The sequence below is a fragment of the Schistocerca americana genome, chromosome 7, assembly GCF_021461395.2.
Source record: "Schistocerca americana isolate TAMUIC-IGC-003095 chromosome 7, iqSchAmer2.1, whole genome shotgun sequence".
Taxonomy (NCBI): Eukaryota; Metazoa; Arthropoda; class Insecta; order Orthoptera; family Acrididae; genus Schistocerca; species Schistocerca americana.
The window spans coordinates 250,011,033-250,024,867 of NC_060125.1; the positions used below are offsets into that span (position 1 = coordinate 250,011,033).

The 13,835-nt window shown below is 39.6% G+C and overlaps 1 protein-coding gene across 1 annotated transcript in view; it reads right to left on the bottom strand.

Annotated features, from left to right (window-relative positions):
- The window catches only part of LOC124621864 (leucine--tRNA ligase, cytoplasmic), a 157,920-nt gene that overhangs the window by 67,878 nt on the left and 76,207 nt on the right, over positions 1 to 13,835 (bottom strand). The window contains exons 5-6 of the mRNA XM_047147326.1: positions 11,856 to 12,100; positions 9,276 to 9,501 (exon numbers count right to left, since the gene is read on the bottom strand). Coding sequence (XP_047003282.1) covers positions 9,276 to 9,501; positions 11,856 to 12,100 — 471 coding nt within the window. The remainder of the gene's footprint in view (positions 1 to 9,275; positions 9,502 to 11,855; positions 12,101 to 13,835) is intronic.

The following is a 13,835-nucleotide window of genomic DNA, read 5'->3' on the forward strand; positions in this document are numbered from 1 at the left end:
GTCAACTTTTAATTGTAACTGTATATAGACCTCTGCTCGGAAATTTTGAATTGTTTACAAGGAATTTGGATTGCATACTACACTACCTGTCAGACAGCAGCAAACAGTTAATAGTCTGTGGTGATTTTAATGTAGATTTTTGAAAGAAGTTTGATATGCAAAATGACTAGGAAACCTTATTTTGATACTTCAATTTAATTTCAGTAAACTCCCCCTCCTGTGAATAATGACAAGAGGACTCTAATTGACCCTGTTTTCTTTGATGAAGGCTTAAAGCAAGAAAATAACTTTACACCCAGTAACAAATGCTCTCTCTGACCATGATGCACAGTTAGTTAGGATATATAGTATGGTGTCTTCACAGTATTGATACTCCTCAGTGGACAAATGATTTTAAGGGTAGTTTCACGAGGTTACCTGGAACAAAATTTTCTATGAACCAAAAGCTGTCATGAAATTCAACCTGTTCCATGATAAATTCGTACCATTATTTGAAAACAGCTTTCCGTCTAAGCTAATCAGAAAGGACACTAAACAGTTACTTAAAAAAACACCACTCATTGGGGAGTTAAAAGTATCTTGTGAAAGGCAAATGGAAATGTATCATTGGCAAGAAGCAGTAGATCCTGCAGTAGTTGCACACTACAAAAACTATCCAAAATTATTTATAAAAGTTGTTAAAAAATCAAGGAATAAGCACATTATGTCATAAATCTGTAATTCCGACAAAAGACTTAAGGCTACATGGAATATAGCAAAATTAGACAAGACAACCAGTCAGAGAACAGGATAACATAACTTTTGAATTAAATGGAAGGGTTACTAATGACGAGTCACAGGTAACGAATGTGTATAGTAATCAACAGTTCAAGAGAAAAATCAAAGCAGTTATGTTAAAAAGGCAACTCTCGTAAAATTTAGTCATATGAATGAATCACCAACTTCTCCTCTGAAATTAAGAAAATTAAATTCAGTCTGCAGGTGATTGTTGAAGTGATCATTATAGCAAAAATCTACTAATATCAATATCTTTGGCCCCTGTTTTGATCACAACCAAAGTAGACTTTTCCTACATGTCTGTCAAGGGCCTGAAAATGGCACAGTAAAATTCTGAAACTGGTTGCCAAATAAAATAAGGTTGGAAATCTGGTGGCTGAGAGGTGTTTAATTTGACATCCTCTATCGAACAGCAGAGTCCTGCAACCATCTCTAAAACGATGGACATACAGCGAATTAAATATTCTGTCAAAAATAAAGGCTCATCTAGACCTGTCAACATTTCCATCAGGGTAATAAAGATTTGTTCCCCTATACTAAAATTCATGGATATGTGATGCATCACTATCTCAGGGCATTTTTCCAGAGAGATTGAAATATGCCATTGTTAAACATCTCTACAAGAAAGGTGATAGGAGAAATGTCAACTGCTGACCTGTGACTACTGACATCATTTACCAAATATTCTGAGAAGATAATGTATTGTAGAGTAGTATCCCACCTGAGCAACAATAATATCCTCAGTAAATCACAGACTGTATTTCAGAAGACAACTCCACTGAAAACTCCATTTACATGTTCAATCACCAAATTTTACAAGCATTAAATAACAAGAAGTAATGTCGACTGGTATTTTCTGCGACCTATGTACAGAAATTTGACTCTGTGAATCACAAATTCTCTTGGATAAATTGTGGTTTTATGGAATTGATGGTATAGCCAACCAACGGATGTCGTATCTAATCACAAGAGTGAAGAAAGTTGTTCTTAGTAATTCAACCAATGTGATCAGGGGAGATGATTCTGACTGCGCAGAAATCGCATAGGGGGTTCCCCAAGGTTCAGTCTTAGACTGAATTTTCTACATGATAACTTCTTGTGAAGTCCAACTCAAAATGATCACAAACTACTTGTGTCTCATTGTACATTTTATGTCCTTCAGTAAGACAATGTTCCACAACCACAGATATTTCTGGCTGAAATAAAAGTGTGTGTGATACCGCTCCACAAAGCAATACAAGACGGTACAAATTGTTTGTCCAATATAGGCTTTCCTGCAATGGCAGGGAATTTTGCAGACATATTAGGATGCAAGTGTTTATCGTAAGCCCAGGCATACGGACCTCTTCATGCATCAAGTTGTCGTCCATATATCAACGCAAAAGGGTCCTCCATACATTGGTAAAAAAGACCTTATGCCACCTCAGATGCAGATAGTTTGACACAAGAACTGGATATCTAAAGGCAGTGTTCACACAGAATGTTTATACTGACAATCAGATCTGTTGTGCTTTACAGATTGCACCTTCGCAGGAACCAACAGAAGATACAATGGCATTTCTATCTTTTGTGTGTAACATACCTTTAAAAATAAGAATAGTTTTATAGAGATTTGATATTGAAAGTGTATTCTGCCTCCCAGCTAAGACTAGAACACTGCCTGGCTCAGCAAAGGATGATTTTGACTTGAGGAAAGTATCCTGACACTGCAGGAAAGCCTATATTGGACAAACGATTCATATGGTCCACGATCGACGCATTGAGCACCATCACAACACACCTTTGTTTCAGCCTGAGAAAACTGCATTTGTGGAAACACTGTCTTACTGAAGGACATAAAATGTTGTACAATGAGACATACGTGGTTGCCCTGCGTCATGTTATTAGGACTGTATTGTGAAAGAAGCTATTGAAATCCAGCTGTCTGATAACATTATAAACAGAGATAAGAGATTTCTTTAAGTAAGAGTTAGAGCTCTGTTTTGCTTGACATTAAAAAACAATGGTCTTTGTTTCAGTCATCAAAAGGTGTTGATTTATGATGTTATGGTAGACTAGTGCCCAGTAACTACAATTCTGATTTCTTCTCCGGCAGGCTGAACAACTGAGCGCTCTTTATCAGGTGTGTGCAGGTACTGCCTGACAGTTCACTTGTCCCATCAGTAGAAGATTTGAACTGAATTCACACAACAGAGATTCCCTGAGCTGCTAGGGAGATAAATATAGACACAAGCAAAACCCTCTGTGCCTCAGCCAGCCTTATGTAACTGGAGGGCGACAGGTGTCCCACAGATTGTCTTCTAGAGACTGTTTTACCTCAACAGCCATTCACCTTGTCAATACACAGCACACCTTGAGGTTGAGGTGCCTTCTTTGCAGTCCAGGCATTGAAGCCAAGGCCTCCATTCTTTGACACACACAACATTCCACGACCACGTCTAATCATGGTCCCTGAAGTATGCCCACAGTTCACAGTTGAAGAGGTCTGGTGGTGCCAGCCAGTCCCCAGCTTGGGAAATCTGGTATCACCATGCAAATACCCAATCACTGTTGATGGAGACCCCTACGAAAAAGACAGTCCTCCTGCCCTAAGTTGTGGAATACTCTTTGTCGGACAGTTCTGCTTAGTCTTGTCTGGTGAGGCTGCCAGTAGCTATGCCACTGCCGGCATAGCCCATAGTGTCATTGAATTAGCAACCTCCCCACCCCTTCTGATTCTAAAGGTGTCTACAATAAGGCAGTGTCCTCCAGCAACATATATCGAGTAATGTTCTGACGTAACTCAACTATAAGGAATTAAGTCTTCACTGCTCAAAGTGGAGCTCAACACACTCTTCTTGAAGATATCTGTTTAAGGAGTTCGGCATTTTGACTACTGCTTCACAGTATGTTTACTCATGAAGTTTGTTGTAAATAATCCACTGCAGTACAAAAGGAACAATGATGTACACAATTTCAATACCAGAAGGAAAAATGAGTCGTTATTCTGCATTACGGTTTTCTTTAGCGCAACAAATAGCGTATAACACAGCAACTAAAAATTGTAGTAACTGACCCAGTGATATAAAATGACTGACTGACAAACAAGTGAACACTGTAATTTCTTAGACTTTCCCGGCGATTTGATGACATCTCGTGGAAATTGGGTTTTCTGCCAGATATCAGCGTCTTCCAAACACGATATTTCGACATCATTATTTGATGTCTTCATCAGGTGTTCCCTGAGACTGGCTGCTTGCTGGACCGGGTCGCATATTTATGCCTGCCCGGTGCTTGGTGTTCTGTTTGCTGTTCCCTAGTCGGTCCGCACCTGTGAGTGGCGCTCCCCTGCCGCTCTGGACGTTCCCTATTCCGTCCGTGCCCGCTCTGGCCGCCTCCGACTGAGGTTTCCTGGTGTTCCTTTCTTGGTTCGTGCCTGCAGTGTCCGGATGTCTGAGGCTCGTTGTTGGTGTTGGAAACATATTTTCTCTGGTATTGGTTCAGCAGTTCGAATGCCGAGTTCCATGCAGTGCTTAGCTGGTATCCTGCTTCCCGGTTAATCAGGTTTTGTGCCATCTTTATCTCTATAGATTCAGTGATGACACTATCCCAAAACCTGGGGGTCTGGACCATGACCTTGGTGTTCTTATAATCCATGGAATGTTCCAACTCTAGGCAGTGTTCTGCTATTGCTGATTTTGTGGCCTGCCTTAACCTGGTATGTCGTTGGTGTTCCTTACATCTGATTTCAACCGTTCTAGTCGTTTGGCCAATGTAGGACATACCGCATTCACAAGGTATATTGTAAATGCCAGGCTTCCTTAAGCCCAGGTCATCTTTGACTGTTCCAAGCAAAGCCCTGATTTTGCTAGGTGGGCAGAAGACACTCTTGATTTTATGTTTCATTAGTATTCTGCTGATCTTGGCAGAAACAGGCCCGGCATACGGTAAAAATGCCAGCTTCTTGATTTCTTCTTCTTGCTCGTTCTCCGGTGTATCCTGGTGTCTGGCGGGATGTAGAGCTCTGTGGATGTCCCTGGATGAGAATCCGTTGTTAGCAAACACTTTTCGAAGATGTTAAAGTTCCCCTGCCAGGCTGTCAGAGTCAGACAGTGTCATGGCTCGGTGTACGAGTGTTCTAAGCACCCCGGTCTTTTGTGCTGGGTGGTGGCAGCTGTCGGCCTGTAGGTATAAGTCTGTGTGTGTTGGCTTTTGGTACACATTGTGGCTGAAGGTGCCATCCGCCTTCTTCTTCACCAGGACATCCAGAAACGGAAGCTGACCATCCTTTTCTAGCTCCATGGTGAATTTAATATTCGGATGCCTTGAGTTCAGGTGGTCCAGGAAGTCTTCCAGTTTTTCGCGACCGTGGGGCCAAATGACAAATGTGTCATCAATGTATCTCAGGAAGCATGTTGGCTGGTAAGTGGCAGTTGTAAGAGCCTTGTCCTCGAACTTCTCCATAAACAGGTTGGCCACTACTGGTGACAAGGGGCTACCCATCGCCACCCCTTCAGTCTGTTCATAGAATTGACCTCCACATAGGAAGTAAGTCGATGTTAGAATATGCTTAAACAGATCCAGCACAGCTCCATCAAACTTCTCACTGACTAAGTCAAGCGTGTCCTTAAAGGGCACTCTGGTGAACAGGGACACCACGTCAAAACTGACCATTAAGTCTGCAGACATCCGCACACTGCGGGCACGAACCAAGAAGGGAACACCAGGAAGCCTCAGCCGCAGTCGGAGGCAGCCAGAGCGGGCGCGGACGGAATAGGGAACGTCCAGAGTGGCAGGGGAGTGCCACTCGCGGGTGCGGTCCGAGAAGGCAACACCAGGAGGCCACGACCGCAGTTGGAGGCGGCAGAGTGGGCGCGGACGGAATAGGGAACACCTAGAGCGGCAGGATAGCGTGACTCGCGGGTGTGGACCGACTAGGGAATGGCAAACAGAACACCAAGCACCGGGCAGGCATAAATATGCGACCCGGTCCAGCAAGCAGCCAGTGTCAGGGAACACCTGATGAAGACGTCAAGTAATGACGTCGAAATATCGTGTTTGGAAGATGCTGATATCTGGCAGAAAACCCGATTTCCACGAGATGTCAAGTGAACACTGTCCAAACAGGCCTTGGAGGACCAACACTACCGACCAGCTGCTGCGTCATCCTTAGCTAACATGTGTCACTGAATGTGGATATGGAGGGGCATGTGGTCAGCACACAGCTCTCCTGGCTGTTTTCAGTTTTGTGACCAGTGTCACTACTTCTCAATCAAGCAGCTACTCAACTGGCCTCACAAGGGCTGGATGCACCTCATTCGGCAGACCTGGATGGTGACCCATTCAAGTGCTAGCCAAGCCCGACAGTACTTATCTTTAGTGATCTGACAGGAACTGGTATTATCACTGCAGCAAGACCACTGGAATGTCTGACAGACAGACAAGTGAAATTTAAAAACAAACCAGAACGGTTTCACCTTGGCAATTTCTCCTATTTTGCAGAAGAATTTGTATTATTGTAATGTGTAAATGGTGGTGGTTATGCATTACTAACTCACATCTGTACATTAAAATAAATAAATAACAATAAGAGAAAAAAAGCTTTTAAATGTACAGCATGTAGCCATATTCACAAATTAATTCGTAATGTGAATGTAAAGTGACTTTCTACATCATTATGATTTATAGTGTAAATGATCCACGGAACATAAAACTAGCTAATGAACTAACATATCTGGTGATACTGTATGGCCACCACTCTGAGAAAGTGTGATATACCTCACAGTAGACCTTCTGCCCTGGTGTCACTCGCTCCAAATAGAGGCTCTCACTACAGGCTATTCCTATATGGTATGGAAACCATTTCCTGACACCCATATTTTGTGATTTCAAACCGTGCAAACTTCATTAGGGACCATACGGATAACAAGTTAGAATGGTGTCAACACATAAACTAATTGAGAAGTTCAGTTTGGTATGTCTTGCACTTTGAAGCATCTTTCATTGTGTTGAACTAAAGACAAGAATGTTGGCTTATGTTACATATTTTCATTGTTTTTGTATTGTGGGATTAACCTACAATAAATAAAGTAGATATTCAATAGGAGCAAGCTGTAAGAATATTGCGTACAGTAGGTGAGGTATGTCTTCCAGAAACCTTTTAAAGGATCTTTCATTTCTCAAGCTAACTTCCCAACAAATTTACTCATTAATGCCTTATGCTGATAAGACATTAAAACTAATTTTAAAGTAAACTTGCCTCCTTGTCTAAGGTTCAGAATAGTGTTATGTATGTTCACGATAAGACATCCAACAAGCTGCCACCTAACATAGAACAAGAAATGGAAATCCCAACCAATTAAAAAAATATCTTGTCTGCCACTCTTTTTACACATATTTAGATTCAAGGATTGAAAAGTTCTGTTAGCTACAGGGCAAGTAGCAGTGTTTGTTGGCTGGCTAGTTGATTTGGGGGCGGGGACGAAACAGCGAGGTCATTGGTCCCATCAGATTAGGGAAGGATTGGTAAGGAAGTTGGCTGTGCCCTTTAACTGGAACCATCCCGGCATTTGCCTGAAATGATTTAAGGAAATTGCAGAAAACCAAAATCAGGACGGTCGGACACAGTTTGAACCATCATCTTCTCAAATGCGAGTCCAGTGTACTAATCACTGCGCCAGCTCGCTCAGTCAGTGTTAGTTGTAAATCTACTACTTTATTAAAATGTAGTAATGCACTATAAACACAACTCAGCACGTACAGTATTTCAAAAATACCAATGTAATCAAGCAAATGGTAAGCTAATAATAGCTTATAAACAGAAACTCTAGTTTAAATGACAAGGCAGCAACTTTTTGCAAAGTATTGCTTGTATTCTAATTTATTTGATTAAATTTGCATGGTGTAAGCATGAATGTAATGAAAGAGTATAATGACAGTTTACCACTAATACAGAAGTTTCTATGATTTCCCTATCTCCTTTTAATATATAACTTGAACTATATCACAACTCTGAAGGTTCTCTTTCTTGATGGGGTCTGCCAAACACGATGACTGAATGAATGAATGGAAGTAAAAAAGGAAGAAAACAAAAACTGTGTTATTCACAGAAGTTAAGAGAGATTTATTTGCACGTTCAACTAACAGTTATGACCTTAAAAGATATGCCACTTCCAAAGAAGCCACAGATTTTTAATCCCAGGCAGAATATTCAGTTTGTAATAATGAACGTCCTGTGTCACACTCAAGCAATGTTGATTGCAACTTCATGAACGTAAAGTTTTATTTTATTTATCCCTCCATAGACAATGTAGGTTGTATGGATGTTGTCAAAACATAAATGCATAAAACACAGACACACAGATACATAAACATACACAATTACACACATAAATAGATACATACATGTCCTGTCTTGCTGACTAAACCATTGGACATTGTATTTGACTGTTCTATTGAATATATTGTAAAATGCCTCTTAATTGCAGTAATTAATCATTAGCACAATTGTCGACAAAATTTACACCTCATTTTAAATAATATTTTTTTTATGTTCCTGAAGGCATGTATTTAACTTTTGTCTTTGATTTCTTGTGGTAGTTTATTGTATAATTTAATTGCATTATTGAGCATACTATTTTGGATTTTTTTTTTTTTAAATTGAGATGTACGTTGTGGCTGGACCTGTTCCATGTTCGTGCAGAGACCTGTTCTTTGGGTACTGATCAACATCTTTTTTAATGTGTTTGCAAAATGTACTCGCATGGAACAGTCAAGATTGCCATAGATATAAACAACTCAGTGCAGTGAGTTCTCTTGCTGCTTGTCATAATTCCCACATCCCTTTTCTGCAGCTTTAAGATTGTTTGTCTGTTCTGTTCATTTGTTCCCCAAAACATTATCCCATAACTCGTCACAGAATGAATACAGTATATGCAAAATATGTTGTTCTGGTGCAAGAGCTACTATACACAGAATTTATTATTCTCTCTGCAAAGCATGCTGAAGCTATTCGTTTCCCGATGGCGGTACCAGTAACACACTCAGTACATTTTAGTTGTGCGTCAACATGCATCCCTTGAAATTTTGTGTGCAATACACATTCTATGAGGTCGTCTTTCACCTTTAAAGAGTTATTTTTTGTGTTTTCTGCTTATGAGGAAACTTATACTACTTTTTTGTAAAGTTAATTTCTTGTTGTCTGCCTATCTGCAATGAAGATTAGGAGCAAGGTGAGGGATAGAGCTTGTGAGGTACTCCATGCAAACATGTGTATTTTCAGTGGCAAACTATCTATCTTCCTACTTAATCAATTAAAAGTTGGGGAAGACCGCTTAAAACTTTTCATTTTTTCACAACGGTAAGTTTAAAAACATTGAATCTGAATTCCTGATTAGATGGTCCCAACAATGCATTTCAAATACACACACACACACACACACACACACACACATTTTCAAGTCTTTTTTTAAATAAATGATTAATTTCATTTAAACTTTGGTAATTTTCTTTGCACTTACCTGACCAGTAAGCTCTGCAAGAATATCTACACGCTCACTTTGTGCTGTAAGACCTTGATAAGACATATTTCTTGCTGCTCTGGCAGTGCAAATGAATACTTCATCTTTTGCAGCAGCAAAAGCTATGTACCGCATATCAGGCTTCATCCAACAGTTTGTCTGCGCATACATTGTTTCTGGACGAAGAGTAGCAGCAACAAGAAAAACTGGTCGTCCAGTCAAGGATCTTGTAAATGTAACCAAAGAATATATATAGAACATTTCTTATAAATAATAATTTATGCAAGTTTTAAAATTACTCCTATTAAATGCAATAAGAATAAGCATGGAACACAAAAGTAGAGAGGATTGTGATATGTTTGACAGATAGTATTTTCCAGTGAACATGTTCACTGAAATCAATTACAAGTTCCTATTCAATTTATATCTGGATATAATAGTTGCTTTACAGAAAAGAAACCAAGCCTACCAAATTCTAACAGCTGGAAAGTGAATTTATCAATCACATGCTTCAAATACACTAGGAGAGCTCCTTATTTTCATTTTTGCCTTTTCAGAGAAATCCACTCGTAGAACTATCCTTATAATTAATAGCCTCTCTCCTCAGATTTGGAAGGCCCATTCTATGATCTGACTCTTGACCAGAGGACCTATTCTCCAAAAGAAAATTCCTGGTGGGTGGGTTTGGGGGGAGGGGCTGAAGCGCTAATAGCAAAAATAGGTTTACTTTCCAAAAAGTACTGTTTCCTAAAGTTTTTAATTGACAGCCTGAAGGTCTGAGTTGGGAGAGGGAGGAGGCAGTGGAATATGCAGGCAGCACTATACTTTGAGCTTTGTACAGAGAACGTACAGAGATTAAAACTGACCCATACATCAGAGAAATTCTTGCACTATAAATACCATGTCACAGAGCATATTTATCTACTAACAGCAATATTTTTCTATAAATATGTCTGATTCAAATCCTGAATTGTCATTAATATAAAATATCCTACCCATATGACTGGCTACATGATGCTGAAATGCAATTAGTTTTACATGAAATGCCACAGTAAGTTGCTAATATAGTTTTGTTCTAGACTGTAACTGAAAGCCCAATCTCTTTTTCATTATCATGCATTGTCCTGTACTCACTTTGAATTCTGTACCAACAGCTGCCGGAGAATTCCTCTATCTATAAATCTTCATTCTGATAACTTCTCTAGTAACATGGAGAAAAGGCTTTACTCAGTTTTCCTCACAAATACTCCACAACCTGCTGCTTTTCATAGTTCACTAAATGTGTTATTTATGACAGACACTTTTAATTTCGATTTCTTACTGAAAATTTTAACTACAACCTTGATTTTCCACCCTCCCTTCTCTTCATTTTCCACTGTGAATATTCTTGTTTACTGAATTAATACATGTTATTTGTTCTCTGCAAATTTATTTTTGTTCTGCCATACCCCCCCCCCCCCCCCCCTGCCTCCTCCCCTGCTGTTATATCACTTATATCACTCAAATTATGCATCCAAAACAGGAGCACACAAATAACTGTCAAATGTCAAAGTGAACTGAAGTACTTCTCTATTTGTTTACAACAGAACAGGAAAGAAAGTACAACCCCACCACGACACTGAAAATTAATTCGGATGCCCCAGTGGAGCCTGGATTTTACAATTTTAAGGTTAATTTTTGTTTACATTAAGTACACCTTTTTCAAGATCTACCAATTTAGATAATTTTTGGTAAACATTTTTGGAAACAGTGATCAATAGAGTATTATAGGATCAGTTGACTTCGTAGCAGCTGAAGCTCCGCCTACCATCCTCCAAGGAAGGCATGGGTCTGAAGATGGTTATATAAACATAACCGAAACCAGTTACCTATGTTATTGAGACATAAATGTTGTGATCAAGACTGAACTTTAATTAAAATACAATTTAGGAAAGTTGGAATGGCTACTTAGATTTACAAAAACAGTGTGTGATATAGTACAATGTATGTAAAGCTTTCAACACCTGGAAAAAACAGCTATGTAACTATTCAAGACTTTGTACATAATAACTAAATTATCATCTCAGCTGGACATCTGAAAGAGCATTGCTATGTATTACAAGTACATCAAAAACCAATCAATGGCAAATAAATTGCTTTCTTGTATATTATCTTTGCTTCCTGTCCCCCCCACATGCTTCTGAAAGGATGTTATGCCAGTTGTAGCATTACGTGGTTAATAGCAGTGGGGCAATACTATGTCTTTAGCAATTATTGTATAATTTATACAAAAAAATGGCAATTTTAGAACGGCCCCCTCTACCTTGCCCTTGCCCCCTGCATAAATTTCTGTAATACTCTAATTACTTACTATGTCAGCACAAGATAGGAATCTTAATTAACACCGCAAAAAATCTGCTTTTTCATTCTTATAAACAGCTTGTCCTTTTTCTGATTTGTGTAAAGGAAGACTGTATCAGTGTGGTAAAGTAGTTTGAGTGTAGGGTCATTAGCATCAAGCATTATACACAAAATTAAATTTAATGTTCCAAAAAAGACACCAATTCGAACAATAATTCATGACATAAGTTTAATATTTACTTCAGCTTCTCAGGGTATGGCTCCTGAAGCTTCATCTTAACCACAGTGTATTCCATTGGACCAACCCCTTCTCCAGTGCTCCTGTCATGATCCATGCAAGGTTGCCGATCAAATGGAGAGTAGATTGTGTAACGCTTTCCAAACTTTACTTTATCAAGAGCATGAAGCCGTAGAAACTGCCATCGCACAAACTGGTCGTAAAATGGGTTGGCATCTGTTGTGATAAATGAGCGTCGCCAATCAACCTGTAAATCACAAAGAGAATGTCTGCTTACAAAAAGTAGATGAACATACATTTACTGGCAGCAGCGTGGTGGCCATATATGAAAGGCTGACCTTATATAATGAATTGTACCTTCAGAGAGAGACTAGGCATATTGTGGTAGTGGTGGTGGTGGTGGTCAAGGTGGAGGAGGTAAGGAAGAGGAGGGGTGAGGAGATGAATGTGTCTGACAGTTGTATGCTGCATCTGTATCTTGGGCAGTGTCATTTCTTTTCAAGTTTATTAGTGTAGAGAGCTGCATTAAACCAGTCTTCCGACTGAAGACGATGACTAAAATATACTTTAATTGTCCTCTACACGAGCAGGAACTGAGGGTCTTTGTTTTTTCATGAATGTAGGCAAATGATAAAGAATATAACTTAGTAAATATAAGCAGTAAGTAACCTGGGGATGTTTACTGAAAAAAAATTATCCTGGTCTTCTCGTATAAGTTATTTGGGAAACAAACTAAAGAGACTTGCATTTGTAGTGACAAAATTCTCCTACACAAGTAATAGGGACACTAGGAAAATTGTTTACTACAGCTATTTCGAGTCTCTTGTACAATATAGAATAATCTTTTGTATATAATAGAGGGAAACATTCCACGTGGGAAAAATATATCTAAAAACAAAGAAGATGTGACTTACCAAACGAAAGTGCTGGAGGGTTGATACACACACACACACACACACACACACACACACACAAAATTCTAGCTTTCGCAACCAATGGTTGCTTCATCAGGAAAGAGGGAAGGAGAGGGAAAGACGAAAGGATGTGGGTTTTAAGGGAGAGGGTAAGGAGTCATTCCAATCCCGGGAGCGGAAAGACTTACCTTTGGGGGAAAAAAGGACAGGTATACACTCGCATACATACACATATCCATCCGCACATACACAGACACAAGCAGACCCCCAAAGGTAAGTCTTTCCGCTCCCGGGATTGGAATGACTCCTTACCCTCTCCCTTAAAACCCACATCCTTTCGTCTTTCCCTCTCCTTCCCTCTTTCCTGATGAAGCAACCATTGCTTGCGAAAGCTAGAACTTCGTGTGTGTGTGTGTGTGTGTGTGTGTGTGTGTGTCTATCAACCTGCCAGCACTTTCGTTTGGTAAGTCACATCTTCTTTGTTTTTAGATATATAGCATAATCTTTCATGGAAATGCAAATACTATAAATGCGTGCAATATTAAGCCTAGAGATTTATGCAGACCTTTATTCGGGGATCTAAAAATTTTAACTATTCCATGTATATATACAGGGTGATTCAAAAAGAATACCACAACTTTAAAAATGTGTATTTAATGAAAGAAACATAATATAACCATCTGTTATACATCATTACAAAGAGTATTTAAAAAGGTTTTTTTAACTCAAAAACAAGTTCAGAGATGTTCAATATGGCCCCCTCCAGACACTCGAGCAATATCAACCCGATACTCCAACTCGTTCCACACTCTCTGCAGCATATCAGGCGTAACAGTTTGGATAGCTGCTGTTATTTCTCATTTCAAATCATCAATGGTGGCTGGGAGAGGTGGCCGAAACACCATATCCTTAACATACCCCCATAAGAAAAAATCGCAGGGGGTAAGATCAGGGCTTCTTGGAGGCCAGTGATGAAGTGCTCTGTCACGGGCTGCCTGGCGACCGATCCATCGCCTCGGATAGTTGACGTTCAGGTAGTTACGGACAGATAAGTGCCAATGTGGACTC